Here is a 25,423-nt window from a genome sequence, read left to right as displayed (position 1 = left end):
TCTTCACTACACTGATTGTATTCGTAATATTGTGCTATGTTGGGTTATTAACCAGACAAATAGGCTATTCAGGTTTTTTTTAAAACAGGTGTTTTACATACTTTTAACTGGAAATACAAACTCCCAAAACAGACATTTTATAGACTATTATTATTGGTATTTAAAAGGATGTAATTGCAGTATTATGCTATTGTATTACCAATATATTATTGTTATAAATGGTTATCAGTCAATTCACACATTTCTATTTTAATCTTTCTGTCATTCAGTGAAGTACGACTATAGTAATACCATACTATTATTATTTCAGTGTTAAGTTATTCTGAAAATAATAGTTACCATATTTTTTTACACTATATAGTGCGCCATATCGATATATTCAACCAGTCAAGTTGTAAGGAGCAGTAAAGCCACTCTGCTGAAGTACAGCGTTATACAGAGTTTCAGTTTAATTCTCCAGCACTGGCTGAGGCACTATTAGCATTAGCCGCTAACCACTCAAAGTGCTATCTCTCTCGCCACCCAGAGGTGAGTATTATCGGCCTGTAGTCTGCTGCTAGCACTGGCTAGCACTGCTGGAGCAAAATTACCATTAGCTACTAAACACACTAAACTCTAGTTCTTTCGACACTCAGAGGTAAGTATAATGGACTGTAGCCTGCATGTTTTCCATGTTAAAATAAGCTACGTGGGACGAACCTCTAGCTGATATCGCCCTGACTTACTGGAACATTCAGGGTTCCTCAGTGTAGCACTGCCGAAGGCATCTGGAAATCTAAACTTACTGTAAATAAACAGAAGCACTTTACTCACCCAAATAAAGAGTTCTCAGGAGAGAAATCTGTGTAGATTAATATCCAGCACTTATTTGACTTTAGAAGAAAATGTTTTTTTTTAATTACAGTTTTGTTTACTTAACTTAGCTTAGCTTTACACCTGCTGAATTAGAAGAAAAACATGGTGACACCCATGTTCCTTACTAGTGTTGCATAATGCGCCTTAAAGTCCGGTGCGCTTCATGTATGATTTATTGAAAGTGCATCTTTTTTCCGGTACGCTTTATAGTGTGAAAAATACGGTAATATAGTTGAAAGGGCTTAAATATTAGGAAAATGTTCAGGAAAATCTTAGGAAAATGTACCATATCTAGGTACATACAGCTTATCAACTTCTTCCATTGGTTGGGATTTAATGGTTTCACCAATACAAATAGCTAATTTTAGCAATCAGACAATCATGACCTGGTTTATATTTGAGTGATTTGAGTTTAAAATTGGGAGTAAATATAAATGATTATTTATCTGATTATTGTGGTCTTTAATTCTAAAGTGTATCTGCTGTGGATAATCAAAACAATTGGAAACACCATTGGCAGTTTATTGTAAAATTTTTTGTGTGGTTGGTGTTATTTCAGTGTGAGTATTTGTGTATGTGTGTGTGTGTGTGTGTGTGTGTGTGTGTGTGTGTGTGTGTGTGTGTGTGTGTGTGCGTGCACACATGCGCATGTGTGTTGGTGGAAAGCTGAAGGCAGGGTGCCGCGCCATGCGCTCTTTAAAATGGCGGTTCTTCAGACGAGACTGTGAAGGAGAGCGCAGTGCGAGAATGAATTCCTCTCAGTGGAACATCGATTTAGACCAAGTTAAATCTCCCACTTAACCAAACGTCCTGCCAGACACACTCACACCATTTATTAATTCAAAGGTATAGCAGACTAAAGTGATAATTGGCACAAAAAAAGAATCCCTTCCCCCAGTTCACCCCTCCCCCACTTTTTATGCCAAATGTAGTCGATCAGACAGGGCATGTTTACGTTGTGGCTAAAGTAATGGCTAATGTGGCTTAAGCTGCTTTCACACTGAATGCTGTATGCGCTGCTCTTGCCGCCCATGTCCGCGAAAGCTGCTGTCAGCACTGCCTGCAGTACACGTGGCACTTGCCTTTTGGCCGTCAGAGTGGGAGACGCGAGGGTGGGTCAAAAGAAGAAGAGGAAATTTCACCTTTAAGCTAGCTGAAAATCTGAAAATGTGTTATTTTTATTTGGTAACTGATTGCTTACAACACAGATTAAACCAGCCTTTCCTCCATTTTGCAGTGTACCACCAGACACACCCACTGTCCTCCTATTGGGCGTGCTGAGACTCGGCCAATGCATGTTGGAAGCATTTGAAAACATTCGAACTTTTTATGACCCCATTCATATACTGCAGCAGACTGTGTTTACAGCTACACTCAGCGATGAGCTCTGTGCAGCGGATAATGTGCGTCTCTGTAACGCATCACTGTCCGCATTCACTGTTCACTACACTCACCTACACACACCTAACATTATCGTCTCTGTGTTTACTACACTCACCTAACATTACTGTCTCTGTGTTCACTACACTCACCTAACATTACTGTCTCTGTGTTCACTACGTTCACCTAACATTACTGTCTGTGTTCACTACGTTCACCTAACATTATTGTCTCTGTGTTTACTACACTTACCTAACACTACCGTCTCTGTGTTCACTACACTTACCTAACATTATTGTCTCTGTGTTCACTACACTCACCTAACATTACCGTCTCTGTGTTCACTACACTGACCTAACATTATCGTCTCTGTGTTCACTTCACTCACCTAACATTACCGTCTCTGTGTTCACTACACTTACCTAACATTACCACCTCTGTGTTCACTACACTTACCTACAAACACCTAGCATTACCGTCTCTGTGTTCACTACACTCACCTAACATTATCGTCTCTGTTTTCCCTACACTTACCTAACATTACCACCTCTGTGTTCACTACACTTACCTACACACCTAGCATTGCCGTCTCTGTGTTCACTACACTGATCCAACATTAGCCTGTTTGTGTTCACTACACTAACCTAACATTACTGTCTCTGTTTTCACTACACTTACCTAACATTTTCTTCTCTGTGTTCACTACACTTACCTAATATTACCCTCTCTGTGTTCACTACACACACCTAACATTATCGTCTCTGTGTTCACTAAACACACCTAAGATTATCGTCTCTGTGTTCACTACAGTCACCTAACATTACCATCTCTGTGTTCATTACATTTACCTACACACACCTAACATTACCGTCTCTGTGTTGACTACACACACCTAACATTACCATATCTGTGTTCAATACACTCACCTAACAATACCGCCTCTGTGTTTACTACACTTACCTACAAACACCTAGCATTACCGTCTCTGTGTTCACTACACTTACCTAACATTACTGTCTCTGTGTTCACTACACTCACCTAACATTCTTGTCTCTGTGTTCACTACACTCACCTAAGTTTACTGTCTCTGTGTTCACTACACTCACCTAACAATACCAGCTCCGTGTTCACTACACTCACCTAACAATACACCTAACATTACCGTCTCTATGTTTGCTACACTCACCTTACATTATAGTTTCTGCACTCGCTGTGTTCCATAATATTACGATCAGTGTGTTCACTTGACTTACCTAACATTAATGTTCTTGCATTCACTACATTCACCCAACATCATTGTCTCTGTGTTCACTACACTTATCTAACATAACCATCACTGTGTTCGCTACACTCACTTAACATTACAGTCTCTGTGTTCACTACACATACCTAACATTACTGTCTCTGCGCTCATGACACTCACCTATCATTACCGTCTCTGTGTTCTCTACACTCACCTAACATTACTGTTTCTGTGTTCACTACACTCACCTTACAGTCTTTGTGTTTACTACACTCACCCATGATTACTGTGTTTGTTTTCACTACACTCACCTAACTTTATCTTAGAGAACATCTTTGTGTTCGCTACATTCACTTGACGTTACTGTCTCCTCGTTCACTACACTCATCTTACTTCACCCTCTCCTCGTTCAACACACTCATCTAACTTTACCATCACTGTTTGCTACACTCACTTAACGTTACCGTCTCTTTGTTCACTACACTCACCTAACAATACTGTTTTTCACTACACTCACCTAGCTTTACCGTCTGTGTTCGCTACACACCTAACATTATCATTTCTGCACTCACTATACTCACCTAACATTACCGTCTCTGTGTTCACTACACTCACCTAACATTATTGTTTCTGTGCTTACTAAATTCATCTAACATTATCGTTTTTGCACTCACTCTTTGTGTTCATCAAACTCACCTATCCTTATTGTTTCTGTGTTCCCTACACTCACCTAACCTTACCGTCTGTGTTCACTACACTCACCTAACATTACCATTATTGTGTTCACTACACTCACTTAACCTTACTGTCTCCTCGTTCACTACACCCACCTAACGTTGTCATCTCTGTGTTCACTACACTCACCTAACTTTACCATCCCTGTGTTATCCACAATCACTTAACTTTACTGTCTCCTCGCTCACTAGACTTACCTAACATTAGCATTTTGTGTTCACTATTGTTTACTTTTACATTATCGTTTTGGGATTCCCCACACTCACGTAAGATTACCTGGCATGACCATCTCCTTGTTTTTTATTTGTTTATTTGTATATTATCATTTGTTTTTTAGTTAGGGATGCTTTTCCAAACAGGCACCGTACCGGGCAGCCATTTAGAATGGTGCTCATTTACATTTTTAAAGGCACAATCTGTTTAATTTTAAGGGATAAAGAGAGGTTGAGTAAATGTGATTATGACTGAAACCAAAATAAATATGTAATGTAAATTATATATAATAGTGCTGTTAGCATGAATGTTAGTTAGTTCCCTGTATGTTGTGAAATTGCTGATTCTATGCTAAAAACTTAACTGTTAGTTTCAGCCTCAATCGGGAATCTTGTCGGTAGTTGGTTGTCGTAAATGTGTGGGTGTGTTATTTTGGTCTGTGTGTGTGTGTTTGTCTTTTGTGGGGGAAGGGAGCAGAGCTCACGTACCGCGCCTGGTGCTCTTTTAAAATGGCGGTTCTCCTGACGAGGCTGTGAAGGAGAGTGCAGCGTGGAAATGAAATCCTCTCCACGGAACCAGTTTATGACGGAGCGCCCGGTCCAAAACGCTCACACTCTGCACTCGCTCACATACTCACAAATGCTGCAGTTATATTACTAAACATTACTGAGTTTAAATTGTGTGTGTGTGAGGGGGGGTGGGTGGTTGGGTAGGAGCGGTCCAGTAAATGGGACTGGACTGACCGGTTCTGGTCATTTTAGACCGGTTGTATAATTGACTGGCCGTCCAGCGAAGAACGCGCTCAAGATAAGCCAAGCTAGTTTTTGGAAAAACAGCCGCCGTTACAACAGAGCAGCGCTGTTTCTTTCACTGGCGATCATAATGTGACCTATTTCTCTCTCTCTCTCTCTCACTCTCTCTCTCTCTCTCTCTCTCCCTCACATTCTTTCTCTTTCTGTCCTTCTCTTTTTCTCTCATTCTGTCTCTCTCTCTCTCACTTGCTGTCTCTCTCTTTTTTTCCCTCTTTATCTCTCTCTTTCTGTCTTCTTTTGTCTCTCAGTCTATCGCTCTTTCTCTCTTTCCCTTTCTCCTTTCTCTCTTTTTGCCTCTTTCTTTCCTGTTTCCTCTTTCACTCTCTCTCTCTCGCTCTCTCTTTCTTTCTCTCGCTGTTGGTGGGGGAGGGGTGCGCTCTGTGTGTTTTGGAGCGGAGCGGGGCGTCTCCTCACATTTCCCAGAATTCCACACTCCCTCTGCAGTGGCGAGCGGGAAGCGTTAGCGTTAACTCTGTCACTGAACCTTAACAGCAACAACCGTAGAAACACACTCACACGCACAGTTTACCCAATCGACGGTTAAGAAGTGATGCGATAGGTTTTTCGAGTCTTTGAAAATACAGTGTGTTGATAATCTCGTAAACTGGGATGAAAGGTTAGGTAATTATGGTGATGTCAAATCCTACATCGCAATCTGCGCAGTGATCGTAGAGCCCATTTTCAGCCACTTTCCAGCCATTTCAGACACAATTTTTCCTACGTCAGAAATGTTTTATTGAACAGAGACATCACTGTACCACATCAAATGATCGATACTGTGGGAACTGTTATAGCTGTACTCACTCCATGTGAAATAACACTACACTACACTATTACTACTACCTGCATAACGTTACCGTAAAGATTTGTTTATTTGCAAATTGGCACATTGTCATAGTAATTACGTAAAATCGACTTATCAGACAATAGATTGATTTGACCTGATTTTTTGATGACTTCAATATAGCCTATTGTTCTTACGTAATGAGAAGAGCCCAGTAATGTTGATGAGCTAGTATGCGATCTTTTAAAAACAATAGTTTTCTATTATTTATATTTTATTTATACACCTTTTTACTTAATAACCTACTTCCAAAAAAAGTGTTTATTACAAATTAGTGTAACAGGGTTGGACAGGAGTGCTTACTTTTAAAAGTGTGTAACAGTACTGTATAACTGGTTTATGTACTGGTTTACGTACAAACTTGTGTAACAGTACTGTACAAAAGTGGTTATATATGAAACTGTTCTGTATAACAGAGTTTACTAACAAACCTATGTAACAGTACCGTACAACAGGTTTTTCTTACAAACGTATAACCATACAATACGTTTTGTCATAACACAATATTTTGTCATAAAATGTGTGTTACAGTACAGAAGCAAGTGTTGAGTTACAAACGTGTATAAAGGCACTGTACAAAAGTTTTCTATTACAAACATGTGTAACAGTATTGTACAGAATTGTTCACTTGCAACCCTGTGTAACAGTACTGTACAAAAGTGTTTAAATACAATTATGGGCAACAGTACTGTACACTATTGTTTACTTACTAAACAGATATAACAGTGCTGTGTTAAACACCAAACCCACTCACACTGTTTTTGTTCAGAGCTAAATTTTAACTATATGAACTATAACGAGAATTTTGGAAAAGAAGTGGAGTTTCCCTTTAACATGGCCAGTACCCCCATTCTGAAATGCCTGGATCTACAGACAGTTCTGATCCACTGGACAGAGCTAACACACAGTCGTACACACTCAAACACACAGTCATGAAAAACTCACAAACACCGCCTAGCCAAGAGAACAACACTCAGACATGCATTTTACACACACACACACACACTCACACACACACAGGCTGATCCAGCAGTGTGAGCCAGTGAGCGTCTCTTAAAGGAGCCGCCGTGTTTGCGTAAGCGACCTGCCATTTTAACGCTCTCTCTCAAAATGTCTGCCGGCAGACCCCCCCAGCCGGCGGGACGACTTCCAGCACGGTCGAGCGGCGGGGAGAGAGGACGCCTCGGCCCCAGCCTTTTAATTACAAACCAAAACGCCACGGCGTTCAGCTGCTGCAGCAACCGCCATGATAATCCACCGCGCTCAGGCCGACTCCAGGGCCAGATTTAGCAGATTAAAGCGATAGTTCCAGCGAGGAATTAAATTTACATGGTTTTCCTTGTATGTACATCCTTAGTGTAGTCCATCAACCAAGAAATGTCTGGTGTTTGCTACTTTTATGTACTTTCATGGTTTGGCTACAAGGATAATGTAGCTAAACAGTCATGTGGTTATGGACATTTGGGTGAAACAAATGAAGTTAGCTACTTGTTTAATCGTTCTGTTCTACCTTCGTTTATCTCCCTCCATTTAGCCCCACCCATATGATCTAATGCAGTTTAGTCCCAAACATTTAGTCTAAAGCAGTTTGAACCCACCCATTCGACAAACAAGTGCATTGGTTGAGCCCCACCCATTTGGAAACAGTAGCTTATTTGTACCAATATGACCTTTAGTAGTTAAACCCCTCCCATTCAGCCTACAGCAGTTAAGATTCACCCATTCATTCTACAGCAGTTAATTTCAGCCTAAATTCAGCCTTATTTTGCCAAAGGTAGCTTAGCTGTAGGCATGTGGCCTGCAGGAGTTAAGCCCCACCCATTCAACCTACAACAGTTTAGATCTACCATAAAGCGACGTATCCCCACCAATTTAGCCTTAAGCAACAATAACAAGATAAGGTTCTTGATAGGGGTGTAACAGTATGTGTATTCTTTACAAACTGACACGGTACGGAGGGGTCACGGTTCGGTCGTAAAGGAGACTCTCTCTCTTTCTCTCTCTCTGTCTTTCTCTCACTCTCTCGCACACGTGCCCTCTCTCACTTGCGCATGCACGCCCCCTCTGTCTCTCTCACATGTGCCCTCTTTCTCATTCTCTCTCTCTCTCTCTCTCATGCCCACAATCATGCTCATTGTTTGTTTGTTCTAGCACTGGGCGGTATGGCCAAAAATGCACATCACGGTATTTTATATTATCTGACGGTTTCACGTTACATCACGATATTTTTATTTATTTATTTTTATAATATTTTTTTGCATGACTTTAATATAGTTTGTGAGTTACTGTACTGTTAGAAGTACATATAATATAAAACACTAAGGCTTTGATTAGTATTGGGTTTACTTTGTCCCACAAAATTACACGATACATGAAGCAATCAGACTTTATTATTAGAAAAATAGCTAAAGAATGTAAACAGTAGACCTTAAAAGTAGATACGGCAACATATGTAACACGGCTCCCTTTCCAAGATTATATATTTTAATAAATAGTTGAATAAACACTATAAACAAACCTAAAATACTCAATGTTTAAGTGTGCAAAGAGATATTTTTCAAAAGTTCTATTGCACAAGTAAGTATAATATCAATTTGCTATATGTTTTTCCTGAAGGCATTAGCAGCATCACAGTATTTAAATCAGCTACAATTCCCATTATTTTCCAGTTAACAAATACATTCAAATCATCCTTCAAGCTACAGTATTAATATATTTAAAAGGGCTGTAGTTACTGCTGTATTTTACTGGGATAAAAACACTCCTGCAGTAGAAACAGCAGCAGGAGGTGTTTTGATTTCTCTGCAGGATGGAGCTACACCAGAATTTGACTCTTTTCTTTGAAGTTTCTGTTCTGCACAGTGCTTCGCAGCGCCCTCTAGCAGTATGGCGGTATGAGAGAAACACACACTGGTTCAAGTTCACCCCGCTGTATACCGAATGAACCGCTATACCATCCAGCACTAGTTTGTTCCAACAAGATCCAAAAGATGGAGCCTCTCGTGATGACAGTAGGAGAGAAACCTGGTTTCAAGCATTTCATAAAAGTGCTTGAGCCCCGTTACAACATTCCATCCCAAAAAACAAAACATGATTATGATGAAGTTTCATTGCTATTATAAAGTTAATAAAGGTGAGACTATACAGAATGCCCAGCCTCTTTATTTTTTCCACTAACCGTACTGAAAACAAACAGAAAATGTACAGATTATTGGGGGTGAACTGACCCGTGAATGTTCTGTACCATTCCACCCCTAGTTCTTAATGATTCATTCCATACAGTCCATATATGGCAACCAAGTAATAATGAAGTTTAAAGAGTGTTTCAACCTGGACTGCTTTTTGAATGTGGCAAAATCAATCATGGCAGCCAATCAGAACAGTACTCATTTGCATATCTCCATCAGCCTGATGCTCACACACATGCTGTAAGTGGAGCTTGGGGAAATGTAAATAAAGTTGAGGAAGAAGAATGTAGGACATGGGCTCTTTAAAGTGTGTATCTCTGTGTTTATGAAGCTGTTAGAGAGATGGATGGACCAGTACTCACTGTCTTGGGCATACTGAGCGTTGTCTTGGGAGGTAATTGTACCCTTTAAACACACACACACACACACACACACATCCTTGCCGTTCCACATGTGGTTGGTTTTGACTCTCCAAATATTTTCCCACTGAAGCGTTCAGCTCTAAATTTTTAAAAGCATTTGTCTTTAAGTCTACTATCAAACTTAATGCTCTTCCTCCAGATCTGAACACAGAAACCAGAACTGACCCTTAATACACTGATAGTCTGTTCTTATATTAATCACCATTCATCATATCATACTGTATCATTTAAATTGGAAGCCCACCAATTTTTAAAATTCTTCACACACATTCACTTACTGGCAAAAAGACAGACTGAGTGGCAGTTCCACTCACTGGCCACTTTATTGGAAATACCAGCTACCACCCTTTACTTCCATTTATTGGCCACTTTATTAGAAACATCTACTACCTTTTGCTTCCACTTACTGGCCACTTTATTAGAAACATCTCAGACTGCCTTGTGTTTTCACTCACTGGCCACTTTTTTAGGAACACCTGCTACTACCTTTTGCTTCCTCTTACTGGCCACTTTATTAGAAATACCCAACTACTACATTGGGCTTCCATTTATTGTCCACTTTATTAGAAACACCTGCTAATACACTGTCCTTCTTTCTATTTACTGGCCACTTTATTAGAAACATCTATGTACTGCCTTGTGTGTCCACTCACTGGCCACTTTATTAGAAACACCTGCAACTTTCCTGTGCTTCCACTTACTGGCCACTTTATTAGAAACACCTGCTACTACCCTGTGCTTCCATTCACTGGCCACTTTATTAGAAATACCTTTTACTTCCTTGTGCTTCCTCTCACTGGCCACTTTATTAGAAATACCTTTTACTTCCTTGTGCTTCCTCTCACTGGCCACTTTATTAGAAACACCTTTTACTACTTTCAGCTTCCAGTAACTGGCCACTTTATTAGAAACACCCAACTATTACCTTGTGCTTCCAATTATTGGCCAGTTTATAACAAACACCTGCTACTATCTTATGCTTCCACTTACTGGCCAATTTATTAGAAACATCTACCTATTACCGTGTGCTTCCTCTCACTGGCCACTTTATTAGAAACACCTTTTACTACTTTCAGCTTCCAGTAACTGGCCACTTTATTAGAAACACCCAACTATTACCTTGTGCTTCCAATTATTGGCCAGTTTATTACAAACACCTGCTACTACCTTATGCTTCTGCTTACTGGCCACTTTATTAGAAACATCTCAGACTGCCTTGTGTTTCCACTCACTGGCCACTTTATTTGAAACACCTGCCACTATATTGTGTTTCCACTCACTGGTCACTTTATTAGAAACACCTACTACTATCTTATGCTTCCACTCACTGGCCACTTTATTAGAAACATCTCAGACTGCCTTGTGCTTCCACCCACTGGCCACTTTATTAGATACACCTGCCACTATATTGTTTTTCCACTCACTGGCCACTTTATTAGAAACACCTGCTCCTACTATGCACTTCAATTGTCCAGTCCACTTTATTAATAACTTATTATTAATAACCTTATTTTTTGTAGAGCTGTGTAACTATCTCTTTCTCACTCTCATTCTTTCCTCTCTCTTTTTTCCGTCTCTGTCTTTTCCGTCTTGTCAGGTTTCATTTGTTCTTTTTTTCATGCTAATTTAATTTTTCCACTTGTCAACAACCTGATGAAGGTGTTTTACACACCCACACATACACACCCACCCACCCACACACACACACACACAGATGTGATAGGAAGCGTTGTTGGTTGTGGTGTTCTCCTCTCCGGGACAGATGGAAAATGGCGGCTTTTCCTACTTCTCCTCCTTCGCTCCATCTCCGTCCGCCGCCATGTTCACATTCTCAGCCCTAATGGCATGCACGCACACACACACACGCACACACACTCACACACACACACACACACACACACACACACACACACACACACACACACACACACACACATTCATACACACTCTCACGTACACGGTGGAAAATGTGACGTTCAAGGAGAATTGTGTTCACATAAACGGGAAGAGCTTGAGCTGTGACATAACGTAACACAACATAATACAGTGTTACATAACTCAGTGTAACACAGCACAATATTTGATATTACAACACAACACATTTTATCACAACACAGTGTAATACAACACACTCTAGTGTAATAAAACACAGTAACAGTATTCCAACACAGCACAACATAATACATTGTAACACAACTCGGCATAACATATAAAACATTGTAGCATAACATTGTGTAACATAACACAGTGTAACACACAGCATTAAGCACCCTAGTACAGAGTATTACAACACAGACTAACACACAGTATGCCAATGTAACACAACATAATACAGTGTAACACAAAACAGCATAACTTATTAAGCACCATAACATACCATGCTGTAACATAACACACCATAACACACTGTATCTCAACACAACACAGTGAACACAACATAACAAACCAAAATAGTAAAGCAACACAGCCTAACAGAACTTAACACAGCCCAACAGAACATACTGTAACACAGCCCAACAGAACATAACACAGCCTAACAGAACATAATACAGTGAAGCACAATCTTGTAACATAACAGAACACACAGCATAAAACAACAGTACAAAAGCATAAACAACAGTACAGAGTATCACAACATACTATGCTAACGAAACACAGCATAATACATTGTTACACAACAAAATACTCTAATATATATTTAATTTAACATCAGTAAATGTTTGTTTTGGCAGATTTTAAAAAATATGAAAATATATTTTTTAAATATTCAAACTGAAAAAATGCCACATCCAGGCATTAAACACTGCATGACATATTAAACACTGTACCATAACATTATGTAACATAACACAGTGTAACACAACAAAGTATAACACATCATACACCACACAATTGATGGCCAGAATTATGACATCTAATAGACATTTAGAAAAATTTCCATTATTCTGTATGTAGCAGTAATGATGCTTAATGTTTAGTGGTGTCAATCGTAATAAAAATTATTTAATTCACTGCATTAATCACAACATATGATATGATTAATTGTGGTTAATCACACTTTTTCTTTTTGAGACATTCTTTTTTCTTTTTTGTAAGCATTTTATAATAGATAAATAACGGTGAGAGTGAGAGACAGAGGAGAGTTAGTTAGTTAGTTAGTTTTAATCCATTTTGCAGACTAAATAGAAAGTAATCTAAAGTATCTAAAAGTAATCTTCTGAAGTCGACAACACTACTAATGACATGTTTAGATTTCTTTATGTGACAGTTTTATGTTGATTCTTCATTCAAATCTTGTTCAAAAATTTGTTCCTTTACTTATATATTTATTATATAAGTAATATATACAGTTGTGGTCAAAAGTTTACATACACTTGTAAAAAAACATAATGTTATGGCTGTCTTGAGTTTTCAATAAGTTCTACAACTCTTATTTTTCTGTGATAGAGTGATCGGAACACATACATGTTTGTCACAAAAAACAGTCATAAAATTTGGTTCTTTCATAAATTTATTATGGGTCTGCTGAAAATGTCACCAAATCTGCTGGGTCAAAAATATACATACAGCAACAAAATTTGTCAATTTTGGTGATGTAGCGAGTTGTGTCAATCAAATTAGCTTCATGTCATGGCCTCTTCACTTCTTGTAAGTGATTCTGATTGACTACAGCTGTTGACTTCTCATGAGCCCATTTAAATAGGGCTCATTTGACCCAGTGATTAGACTCAGCTACAAAAGCTACAATGGGAAAGTCAAAGGAACTCAGTGTGGATCTGAAAAAGCGAATTATTGACTTGAACAAGTCAGGGAAGTCACTTGGAGCCATTTCAAAGCAGCTACAGGTCCCAAGAGCAACTGTGCAGACAATTATACGCAAGTATAAAGTGCATGGAACAGTTGTGTCACTGCCACGATCAGGAAGAAAACGCAAGCTATCACATGCTGCCGAGAGGAGATTGGTCAGGATGGTCAAGAGTCAACCAAGAATCACCAAGAAGCAGGTCTGCAAGGATTTGGAAGCTGATGGAACACAGGTGTCAGTCTCCACAGTCAAGCGTGTTTTACATCGCCATTGAACTGAGAGGCTGCCGTGCAAGAAAGAAGCCCTTGCTCCAGAAAAGGCACCTTAAGACTCGGCTGAAGTTTGCTGCTGATCACATGGACAAAGATAAAACCTTCTGGAGGAAAGTTCTCTGGTCAGACGAAACAAAAATTGAGCTGTTTGGCCACAACACCCAGCAATATGTTTGGAGGAGAAAAGGTGAGGCCTTTAATCCCAGGAACACCATGCCTACTGTCAAGCATGGTGGTGGTAGTATTATGCTCTGGGGATGTTTTGCTGCCAGTGGAACTGGTTCTTTGCAGAAAGTAAATGGGATAATGAAGAAGGAGGATTACCTCCAAATTCTGCAGGAAAACTTAAAAACATCAGCCCGAAGGTTGGGTCTTGGGCGCAGTTGGGTGTTCCAACAAGACAATGACCCAAAACACACATCAAAAGTGGTAAAGGAATGGCTAAACCAGGCTAGAATTAAGGTTTTAGAATGGCCTTCCCAAAGTCCTGACTTAAACCCCATTGAGAACATGTGGACAGTGCTAAAGAAACGCGTTCATGCAAGAAAACCATCACATTTAGCTGAACTGCACCAATTCTGTCAAGAAGAGTGGTCAAACATTCGACCTGAAGCTTGCCAGGAGCTTGTGGATGGCTACCAAAAGCGCCTAGTTGCCGTGAAAATGGCCAAGGGACATGTAACCAAATACTAATGTTGCTGTATGTATATTTTTGACCCAGCAGATTTGGTGACATTTTCAGCAGACCCATAATAAATTTATGAAAGAACCAAATTTTATGACTGTTTTTTGTGACAAGCATGTATGTGTTCCGATCACTCTATCACAGAAAAATAAGAGTTGTAGAACTTATTGAAAACTCAAGACAGCCATAACATTATGTTTTTTTACAAGTGTATGTAAACTTTTGACCACAACTGTATATATATAAATAATATATATTTTATATTTTTTTACAGATGGAAGATGGCCAGACGCTGTTTGATTACAACGTCGGTCTCAACGACATCGTCCAGCTTCTCGTCCGCTCTCAGGCCGACCCACCGGACAGCCCCGCCTCCAACAACAACGGTGAGGCCGTGGTCTGTGAGACACCCCCTCCCACCACCGCCTCGCCACCTCCCAGCCCCGACAAAGTAGAAACAACCACAGCCCCCCCGGAGACAGTCACCAGTAACAATGGAAATGGCTCAAAGTCATCCAGTCCACCACTGGACACCCGGCCATCCACATCATCGTCACCAGGACTCCTCGCTGACCCCGGGATTGGAGTGTTCAAGGTGAGGATATGAACTGAAATTTATATTGTGATATTTTTTAGTATTCTTTATGAAGCTCCTTATAAAACTTTTTTTTAAGGCAAGTATTATTGTAGTGATATTTTTTATAAGTATCAACAAATACGCCATTTTTAGCACTATAAAATCCTTGAATTAAAAAAAAAAATTCAAAATTGGTGCACCTTAGGTATAAATTTCAACAGTTGTAAAAATTGTAAGGAGCAGTAAAGCCACTCCACTGAAGTACAGAGTTATACAGGAGTTTCAGTTTAGGTCTCTGGCAGCTAACTGCGCTAAGCGCTAGTTCAGAGGTGAGTAATAGTGGCCTGTTGCCTGCTGCTAACCCTGGCTAGAGCAGTAATAGCATTAGCCTTTTTACCATTTAGAGGTGAGAATTATCGGCCTGTAGCCTGCGCTAAATGCTAGTGGTTAGGCACTAATGCTAATGCTCCAGCTTTAGTGAAAATCTGGAAATCTAAGCTTACTGTAAATAAATGGAGGCGCTTTACTCATGCAATTAAACAGTTTTCAGGAGAGAAATCTGTATAAATTTACATTCAGCGCTTGTTTGACTTGTCTGACTTGTCTGTTTTTTTTTTTTATTATAGATTAGTTTACTTAGCTTTACAGGTTTCGCCCCCCAGCAGCAAGACCTGCTTAAAAGGAAACCATGTTCCTTACTAGTGTTGCATAGTGTGTCTTATAATCTGGTGCACCTAATGTATGAAAATAGACCAGAAAATAAACATTTATTGATAGTGGGCCTTACAATATGGTGCACCTTATAGTGCAAAAAATATGGTAATTAATTAAGCATGTGTCCAGAAAGTACTTGAATATAAACCAACCACATTTGGAAGAGCATAGGAGCCATCCAGCCACTCCATGCTACAAGCTAAGCTAACATTGCTGTCAATATACAGCACCACCCATCAGACTGTAGCCAGAAACAACGAAGGCCTACTAACTCCTACACTGGACAGAGCTCGCTGGTATTTTGGCAAAAATAGTTTTTTAGTTCAGTGGGCATTGTGGTTAGCTTATGTATAGCAACCAATATGTTTGGATAATATATTGTGGTAATTGTGGTAAACACCATATTATTTAATTTAAAGAATTTTATGTTAGTGATATAAATAATACTACAATAGTATAAAAAGTAATTTGAATGTTATGTTTAAAGAGAAATGACAATAAGACGAAGAAGAACACAAATAATTAAATATTTAATTCAATAACTCATAAAACATATTTTAATATTCTAAGAAATACATTCTTCTTCAACTTTTAAACAAAGTCGACATACCGCCTAATACATGATTATGGGCACCCAATGAGCAGTATTAAGGTCCAATTAAACTGCATTAATACTCTAATATATATTTAATTTAACATCCTTAAATGTTGTTTTTTGTGGCTATTTTTAAAAAATATATATATGTTTATATATATATATATATATTTAAAACCTAAGAAATATACTGAGATGTAATGGGAGCATTGGCCACATCCAGGCATTGCAGAACTTAAGAATATCCCATTTATTTTTTATTTTTTTCTGGGACTGTTTTATTTTATTTGGATTTGATCAAAATATGGTTAGAACTCTTAATTCTGTTCATTTTTGCATCTGATTTTAATCTGTCAACCACGCACCGCTCAGCCTGATTTAAGGTGTGTCAGTGTGTCTTTGCTATCGCAACCACAGGAAAAGTGCACCTTGCGTATCTCGAAACGTGCAAAAGGCATGTACAAATCAGCGCATACCCTAAGAGCCAGGTGTGCTCTGACTTTGGAGCATTTACAGGAACAGCAATGTAATTTTATTTTGTGTTCTGTTTATTGTTGATGTAAAAGTTTGCATAGCTGCCAACTGGCTCGCGCTATGGGTTTGTGCACTGCTGTGCACTGACTGTAGATGCCTGCCTTGGTTCAATTCAGCCAAAAAGACGGTTGGCGGGGTGTAAAATAGCAATGAGCATTGCTCAGGGTGTACGATAGGGCCCTAATTATCTTAGAGTGTAGTTTGTCTTTAAGATTATATTTGAGTAGCCTGGAATCTCCTGAAATAACCATGATAATGGTCTCGAGTTTTAAAAGATATACACTATTTACAGCATCTGTCACTGACTGATGTTATTATAGGACTCTGTGGTCAGTTCTTAAAAGGTCTAGCAGGAACAGCCGATCACTTCTGTAGCCTCACAGTGCCAGTGTGGGATAATGTCTACAACAGATGGTGGCTTTTATAGTGTTCATATTTATATTGATATATATATATCGATATATATCGATATATATATATATATATATATATATATATATATATATATATATTGTATAAAACAAAAATTAAGAAGTACTTTGTGATAATAATAAATTTTGGCTATTTTGTCCAGCATTACTTTTATCTACATTGATCCTGATTCATGACATTCCTTGTGTTTATCAAAACTGAGCTCATAATCTTTAAGTGTCTCCAGATTCAGGAGGTTGGAAGTTGTGTGTGAGTAACTAACGGGTCTCAGAACTCTCCTCCGGATTGTTCTGGTCAGCCGCAGGCATTTCAGCTAACCGGATATGGCCGCCCTCGCTGGGCCAAAATATTCTGAGTGTCCGGATCAGGCTATGAGGGCAGATGAGGGCTGTGAGTTTGTAGCCTGAGGTCACGTTTCTGAGCGCAGTACCGAGCCTTTTCCTCCTCTTTATTCGTTCCTTTGCTGCGTTCAGGATCTGTGCTGCTGTTCTGCAGCTCGGCTCAGTCAGTCCTGCAGCCTGCAGCTACTGCAGAGCCTGAGCGACTGCGCAGTTATTCACTACAGTCCTGTAGCTGATTTCAGAGTATATATATATGGACATTAATTTTTTTTTTTTTCACCACAATATCATCCATAGTTTTTTCTTAGCCAGGATAGAACGTTATCGTGAATGAGCTAGCATGTCGAATAAAGTGGCTGTTTTTTTTTATTCTTTATATGTATATATACAGTACTAAAAAGATATATACAGCTCTGGAAGAAATAAGAAACCATCTGCAGTTTCTGAATCAGTTTCTCTGATTTTGCTATTTAAAGATATACGTTCAAGTAAAATGAACATTGTTGTTTTGTTCTATAAACTACAGACAGAAATTCTCCAAATTCCAAATAAAAATATTGTCATTTAGAGCATTTATTTGCAAAAAATGAGAAATGGCTGAAATAACAAAAAAGATGCAGAGATTTTAGACCTCAAATAATACACACAAAAAAAAAAAAAATATATATATATATATATTGTTTTTTTTCCGCATCATTTGTTCATTTGTTCATTATTTGTTCATTATTCATTCAAACCACCAAGCTGAACTTCTTAAAATTTTGCAAATGGAGTGGTATAAAGTTATCAATCAATCAATCAATCAACCAACCTTTATTTTAAACTCGGAAGTACATTGAGGGTGACCCTCATTTTCAATGTAGCCGAGCAAAAGTAGTGTGTAAGACTGGTGTGGGAGAACATGCCAAGATGCATGAAAACTGTGATTAAAACCAGGGTTATTCCACCATATATAATATTGATTTCTGAACTCTTAAAACTTTATGAATATATATATATATATATATATATATATATATATATATATATATATATATATATATATATATATATATATATATATATATATATGCATGTATCACTTCATTTGCAAAAATTCTAGCAGTTCAGCTTGGTGGTTTGATTGCTTGTGATCATCCATCTTCCTCTTGATTATATTCCAGAGGTTTTCAATTCGGTAAAATCAAAGAAATTTATGATTTTTAAGAGTGGTCTCTTTTTTTTTCAGAGCTGTATATGTATTCCAATTCAAATATCTGATTATTTCTAATAAACAACATTTTATTACTCTTTTAAAATACATTATTATGCTTATAAATCATAAATACAGTATGAAAAAGTTTGGGTACCCTGATTTTTTTTATGATTTTCCTTTATAAAACAATGGTTGTTCAGATCAGCAATTTCAGTGAAATATATCATATAGTAGATAAACACACTGATATTTAAGAAATTAAATGAACTTTGGCCACCTTTGTCATTTTATTGATTTGAACACCATTATCACTAATTATTGGAATACAAAATTTGTTTGATGAACTCTCAAATGACTTGAAAACAGAGATTGTTCAACATCATGGTTTAGAGGAAGGTTACAAAAAAGCTATAGTGAGAAACTACCTGAAGTTGTAGGCCAAGAAAAAAACTGAGATAGGCAGAGGAGAAGGATGATGAGAACAGTCATAGTCAACCCACAGACCAGCTTCACTGTGTATCGTTTAACTATTCAGCGCACTTTACACAAGGAGAGGCTGTATGGTAGAGTAATACAGAAGAAGCCTTTTCTGAGCACACGCCACAAACAGAGTCACTTTTTTGGAATTAAGTGCTGTGGACTGATGAAACTAAAATTGAGTTATTAGGAAGGCGGTATGCATGGTGAAAAAAAAAGTTATTATGTTTAGGGGGCAAACACTTTTTCACACAGGGCCATGTAGGTTTAGATTGTTTTCTCCCTTAATATTAAAACCCTTATTTAAATGTTGTGTTTACTTGTTTTGTCTTTGACTAATATTTAAATTCACATTTTAATGCTTGATCATCTGAAACATTTAAGAGTAATAAATATATAAATATATAGAAAAATAAGAAATTATGAAGGGGCAAACATTTTTTCACACCACTGTAATTAGTAAACACACACAATCACGCTCCCAAACATTTGTAAGTACTTGGTTTCTTTATTCTTCGTTGTTAAGCTTTTGATTTTCCCCAAAATGCTGTGGCCATGTCCTGTGGTCGCGTTCGGCCATTTTATTTGCAGTTGCGACACAAGCCTTCTAATATTATTGGAACAAAGACATCATCCAAATATTTATGAGGTTCATAACCTCATTATACTGCTAGGGAACCCCTCATTCCCCGCTGTTGTGCATTTCCTGTCTGCTCACGTCCATTTTCCTGCACACGCCCTTCTTCTCGCAGCCTTTTTTCCTTTCTGCTTTTTTCCTTTCTGAGTCACACTGCTGTGAATCAGATACATATCAGATTTCAGTACCACATACTGAAGTGGGCCAAGTCAGAACTGAAAATGTCAGATTCAGTGTCTTTTTCATCTATCTCTATATCTGTCTGTCTTTATGTCTGTCTTTCTCTCTGCCTGTCTCTGTCTGTTTGTCCCTGTCTGTCAGTCCTTCTTTGTCTGCCTGCCTTTCTGTTTCTGTCTGTCCGTAATTCTTTTCTTTGTCTGTATGTCTCTGTCTTTCTGCTTGCCTGTCTGTGTCAATCTATCTGTCTGTCTGCTTGCTTTCTATCTTTCTGCCTCCCTGTTTGACTCTTTCTTTATATCTGTCTGTCTGTTATATATCTACAGCTCTGGAAAACAATTAAGGGACCACTTCAGTTTCTGAATCAGTTTCTGTGATTTTGCTATTTATAGGTAAATGTTTGAGTAAAATGAACATTCTTGTTTCATTCTATAAACTACAGACAACATTTCTCCCAAATTCCAAAAAAAAATATTGTCATTTAGAGCATTTATTTGGAGAACATGAGAAATGGTTTTTAATCACAGTTTTCATACATCTTGGCATGTTCCCCTCCACCAGTCTTACACACTGCTTTTGGATAACTTTTTGCCACTCCTGGTGCAAACAAAATTCAAGCAGTTCAGTTTGGTTTGATGGCTTGTGATAATCCATCTTCCTCTTGATTACATTCCAGAGGTTTTTAAATTGGTAAAATCAAAGAAACTCATCATTTTAAGAGGTCTCATTTTTTCCAGAGCTGTATATATTTTTCTATCTGTAACTATCTATCTATTCGTCTGTCTGTCAGTCTAATTCAGTGCCTCTGTATGTTTTTCTGATTTCTGTCTTTCTGCTTTTTCTGGTTTTAGTCTCACTGTCTGTCACTCTGTATACTGTCTGTCTGTCTGTCTGTCAGGCTATTCTAATATATAAACAAAATCTAAATATATAAACATAATCTAAAGATTTAACTGGCGCAAATACTGTATGTTAACAGTGAATAGATAGCAAATAAGTAGCCTTCCTGTCTGTGTCAGTCTATATATCTGTCTGCCTGCTTGCTTTCTATCATTCTGCCTCCCCGTTTGAATATTTCTGTGTATCTGTCTGTCTGTCTGTTAGCCTGTCTATCTATATATTTTTGTCTGTGCCTATCTATCTATCGAGCTGTCTGATTGTCTCGTCTAATTCAGTACCTCTGTATGTTTATCTGTTTTCTGTCTATTGGCTTTTCCTTGTTTCTGTCTTGCTTGCTGTATCTGTCACTATTGTCTGTCTTTTTTTCACTCTTTGGTTAGGCATGCAGTTAGCATTATGCTAACTGGAGTGGCTTCATTGCCATTCAGTTATTATACATTAGTCTAAGTTGCAAGTTTTACATGATTAACTTAAGTATTTGGGCTGTGTGTGTGTGTGTGTGTGTTGGGTGTTGTCTCTTTGCTTTACCATTGTCTGAGTGACTGTTAATGCTCTCTTTTATCCTCAGATTAACGAGCTGGTGGACTGCAGGGATATCAGTATCGGCGCCTGGTTTGAGGGCACCATCGAGAGGGTAACCCCAGGTACTAAAAAACAGAACATCAAGACTGAGACAGCGCCCACTGCTGGCAAGGTGGGCAGACCCAGCAAAAGGACTAATGGCAAGCTGGAGTCAGAGCCCTGCCCGCCGGCCTCGGACAGTACCGGCACGGCGGGCACAGGCTTAAATTCGGACATTGAGGAACCATCCACGTCTCAGAAGGATTCCACAGAGAACAGTAAAGACGGCGTCACGTACCACATCAAATACGAAGAGTAAGTGCAGTCTGAGGTTCTAAATGATGGAACATAAAGCTATATTCTGTGCTATATACTAATGAACAGTGCATTCTTGGATTCATCAGGTAAGTCACTGCAATTGAAGTGGTACCAATCCTTAATCCTGACACATGAGACATTTTATTTCATTAGATTAGATTAGATTTAACTTTATTGTTGTTGTGCAGAGAGCAGAAACAGAGCCAATGAAAAGCTGTTGAAATGCAGCCAATGAAAGTCTTATCTTACGTGAGTTTATCAGTTAGCAAGCATTACATGCAGCATGGGTAAACACACATTTTTACACTAAGGTTAGGAGTTAGGAGAGCATATGATAATGTTACAAAGGTTACAGTTATGTGAATTTGTAATATAAAAATATGTTACACAAGTTTCTAAGGACCCAAGTGCACATGTTGCGATTACATTTAAAGTAAAGGTTTTTAAAGTAATGTTACACAGGCTTGTAAGTAAACAATTACATATGCATATGTTACACTGGTTTGGAAGTAAAAGAGTGCATATGATAATGTTACACAGCTTTATAAGTTACTTTTATACAGTGTTATAGACTATTGAGACTATTGTATAAAACAGTGTTAGATGTTTGTAAGTAAAGGACATGGCAGTAATGTTACACAATTTTTTATATAAATGTTAAACAGTTCCCGCGATAATGTTCCACAGGTTTGAAAGTGATAAATAGGCAGGGTTGTAAGTAGTGCCAGGTGACATGACCAAAAATGTATATCACGTTTTTTTTTTAAGATTCTGGCAGTTTTACAGTACATTATTTTATTTTATTTTTTGCATGGCTGGGCTTTAACAGGTTTGTGACTTACTGTGACTGTACTGTTAGGAGAACATATAGTATAAAACACTAAGGCTTTAAATTAAATCTTTAATTACGTTTGGGTTTATTTTGTCCCACAAAATAAAAAATATATGAAGAAATCAGACTTCATTAGCAGAAAAACAGCTGCAGAAAGTAAACTGTAGACTTTTAAAAGGAGATACCTCAACAACTTTAACACAACTTCCTTTACTTTAATATTTAAAATATTTTCATTAACACTATAAATGGACCTTAAATACTCAGTGGAATGATCCAAAAGAGATATTTTTCAAAAGCTCAATTGCACAAGTAAAACACAAGTTTAATATCAATTTACTGTTATTTTTAAAGCCATTAGAGGCATTACAGTATTAAAATCCACTAAACCATTAAAAGCCACATTTCCCTTCTTTCTTTAGTTAACAAGTACATTCAGTTCAGTATGTTAGCTTGTTATGCTAACTGGCTAGCGTTAGTTAGCTAGCTCTGCCAGTGTTCTTCTTTGGTGTTGATGCTTAACACAGCGCTCCACAGCGCCTCTAGTGGTATGGTGGTATGTGAGTGGTATTAAGGATTCTAATTTCCCCTCCGGTATACTGTATGAAGCAGTATAACACCCAGCACTAGTTCTGAGGGGATGACATTATGATAATGTCACACAGGTTTGTAAGGAAAAGTTTTTTTTTTTTTTTCAGATTTGTGAATAAAAGATTTTATGATAGTAGCATACAGGTTTGTAAGTAAAAGATAATATAGTAATGTTACACAGGTCTATAGCTAAAAGATTTCACGATAATATAAGATACTCATGAAAATATAAATTTTTACATAATATTACACCATTTTGTAAGCAAATTTTAGTTTGAATGTAATGAAGTTATGAGGTTATCTACCCTGTGATGGTCACATAAATTGTATGCATCACGGTATATTAGGTATGTTCCATGTTTTCTTGCTTATGTCATTTTTTGCAGTGCACTGTGGGATGGCAACAGTGCTCTGGACACATTTCCATTAAAATCTCCTCAAGTAAAGCATTTTGTTTTGAACCAGACAAGTTTTGGCTCTGCGTTGCCAGGCTGCAGTGCATTCTGGGAGGCCAGATGAGGGTTAGAGGGTGGACTGAGCCGAATGCTAATGTGGTTTCGGTGGAACCGGCAAAACAGACATGAGGTTAATAAGAGTTATTGTGGGAGACGACCTCAGCATCTGAACTCTTCCTGTTTCAGTCATCCTTTGGCAGTTTGCTGAGCTGAAATTTACATAAAGAGAGAGTGAAATGAACAGAGAGCGAGTTTAAGAGAGATATTGATTGTGACTAGACTTAAAAAATCAATAAAACCCCTAATTATTATTATTATAAACACAGCATCCAGACTTTATGTGACAGTCATATTACATTATTAGTTGCTTAGTTGCTTTACATTAGTTACATTTCATTACAGTGTCAATACATTAATTTGTTACATTACATTTTGTGTGTAATGTATGGAATATGTTATATTTCAGTTTCATTTTAATTATATTTTACTATAGTAACTAGTTTTAGTTATTACATTTCATTTTTATTATATTACATCATATTTGCATTCCAGTTCTATAACATTAGTTACAGTTTAAAGTGCTGCAGGCTGAATGGGTGGGGCTAAACTGCTGTAGGCCAATTGGGTGGGGCTGAACTGCTTTAGGATGAATGTCTGTGGCTAAACTGCTGTAGACCGATTGGTCAGGCTAATCTGCAGTAGACTGAATGGGTGGGGCTAAACTGCTGTAGGCCGATTGGTTAGGCTAATCTGCAGTAGGCTGAATGGGTGGGGCTAAACTGTTGTAGGCCGATTGGTTAGGCTAATCTGCAGTAGACAGAATGGGTAGTGCTAAACTGCTGTAGGCTGAATGGGTGGGGCTAAGATGCTTTAGAAGGAATGGGTGGGGCAAAACTGCATTGAACAGATTGTATAGATCTAAACTGCTGTTGGATGAGTGGGTGGGGCTAAACTGCTGCAGGCTGAATAGGTGTCCTACCACAAACCTCTGGTGACAGGGTTCAATTCCCACTGAGGCTCAGTTTTATAATTCTTTTGCTTTCCTTCTTTTTCTTTGTCTTTCTTGCTCTCTCTCTCTCTTTCTCTCTCTCTCAATGTGTTATAATGCTCGTACACCCAGACCTCTTGAGGCCTTAGTGAGGTGAGAGTTTAGATAAAAACGGGCTAAGGGTTGAATAACATGTGTAGTTGTGTGTGTGTGTGGTTTGTAGGTGTTGTGTATGTGTGTGTTTTTCAGCAGTGTGCGTGTTTGTTAAAAGCCGCAGTCGGCCCGTCTCGAGTTTCTGCCCTAAGCGAACGGAGTGGACGGATCCAGACTCATCTTTTCTTGTTCTCTCTTTTTCCTTTCCACGGCAGATTCATTCAGAGCGAGCCGTTGCCATGGATACGAGCAAGTCCTCAGCAGCGGCAAGCGGTTGTGTTTTTTCACGCTGTAGCGCGCAGAAAAAAAAAGATATTCACGAATGACACCAACTTTCATCAGCGACCTCCAGATGCATTTACGCAACTGTCACGCCGCATCGAGACTAGATTAATGTCTATAATCATCTATAATCATTTCAATAGTCGTTACTGTAGCTGTGATAGCTGTAATATACTGTATAACGTATTCAGCGGGATGGACGGTCTCGGG

At 38.3% G+C, this 25,423-nt stretch overlaps 1 protein-coding gene across 1 annotated transcript in view; it reads left to right on the top strand.

Moving 5' to 3' along the window:
* Positions 1-25,423, top strand: part of LOC103037300 (E3 ubiquitin-protein ligase UHRF2) — a 69,345-nt gene that overhangs the window by 13,936 nt on the left and 29,986 nt on the right. The window contains exons 2-3 of the mRNA XM_022676328.2: positions 14,729-15,049; positions 21,602-21,909. Of these exons, the coding sequence (XP_022532049.2) occupies positions 14,729-15,049; positions 21,602-21,909 (629 nt within the window). The remainder of the gene's footprint in view (positions 1-14,728; positions 15,050-21,601; positions 21,910-25,423) is intronic.

The sequence above is a fragment of the Astyanax mexicanus genome, chromosome 17 (genome assembly GCF_023375975.1).
Source record: "Astyanax mexicanus isolate ESR-SI-001 chromosome 17, AstMex3_surface, whole genome shotgun sequence".
Taxonomy (NCBI): domain Eukaryota; kingdom Metazoa; phylum Chordata; class Actinopteri; order Characiformes; family Acestrorhamphidae; genus Astyanax; species Astyanax mexicanus.
The sequence above is the reverse complement of the archived record's forward strand: the minus strand, read 5'-3'. Positions and strand labels throughout refer to the sequence as shown.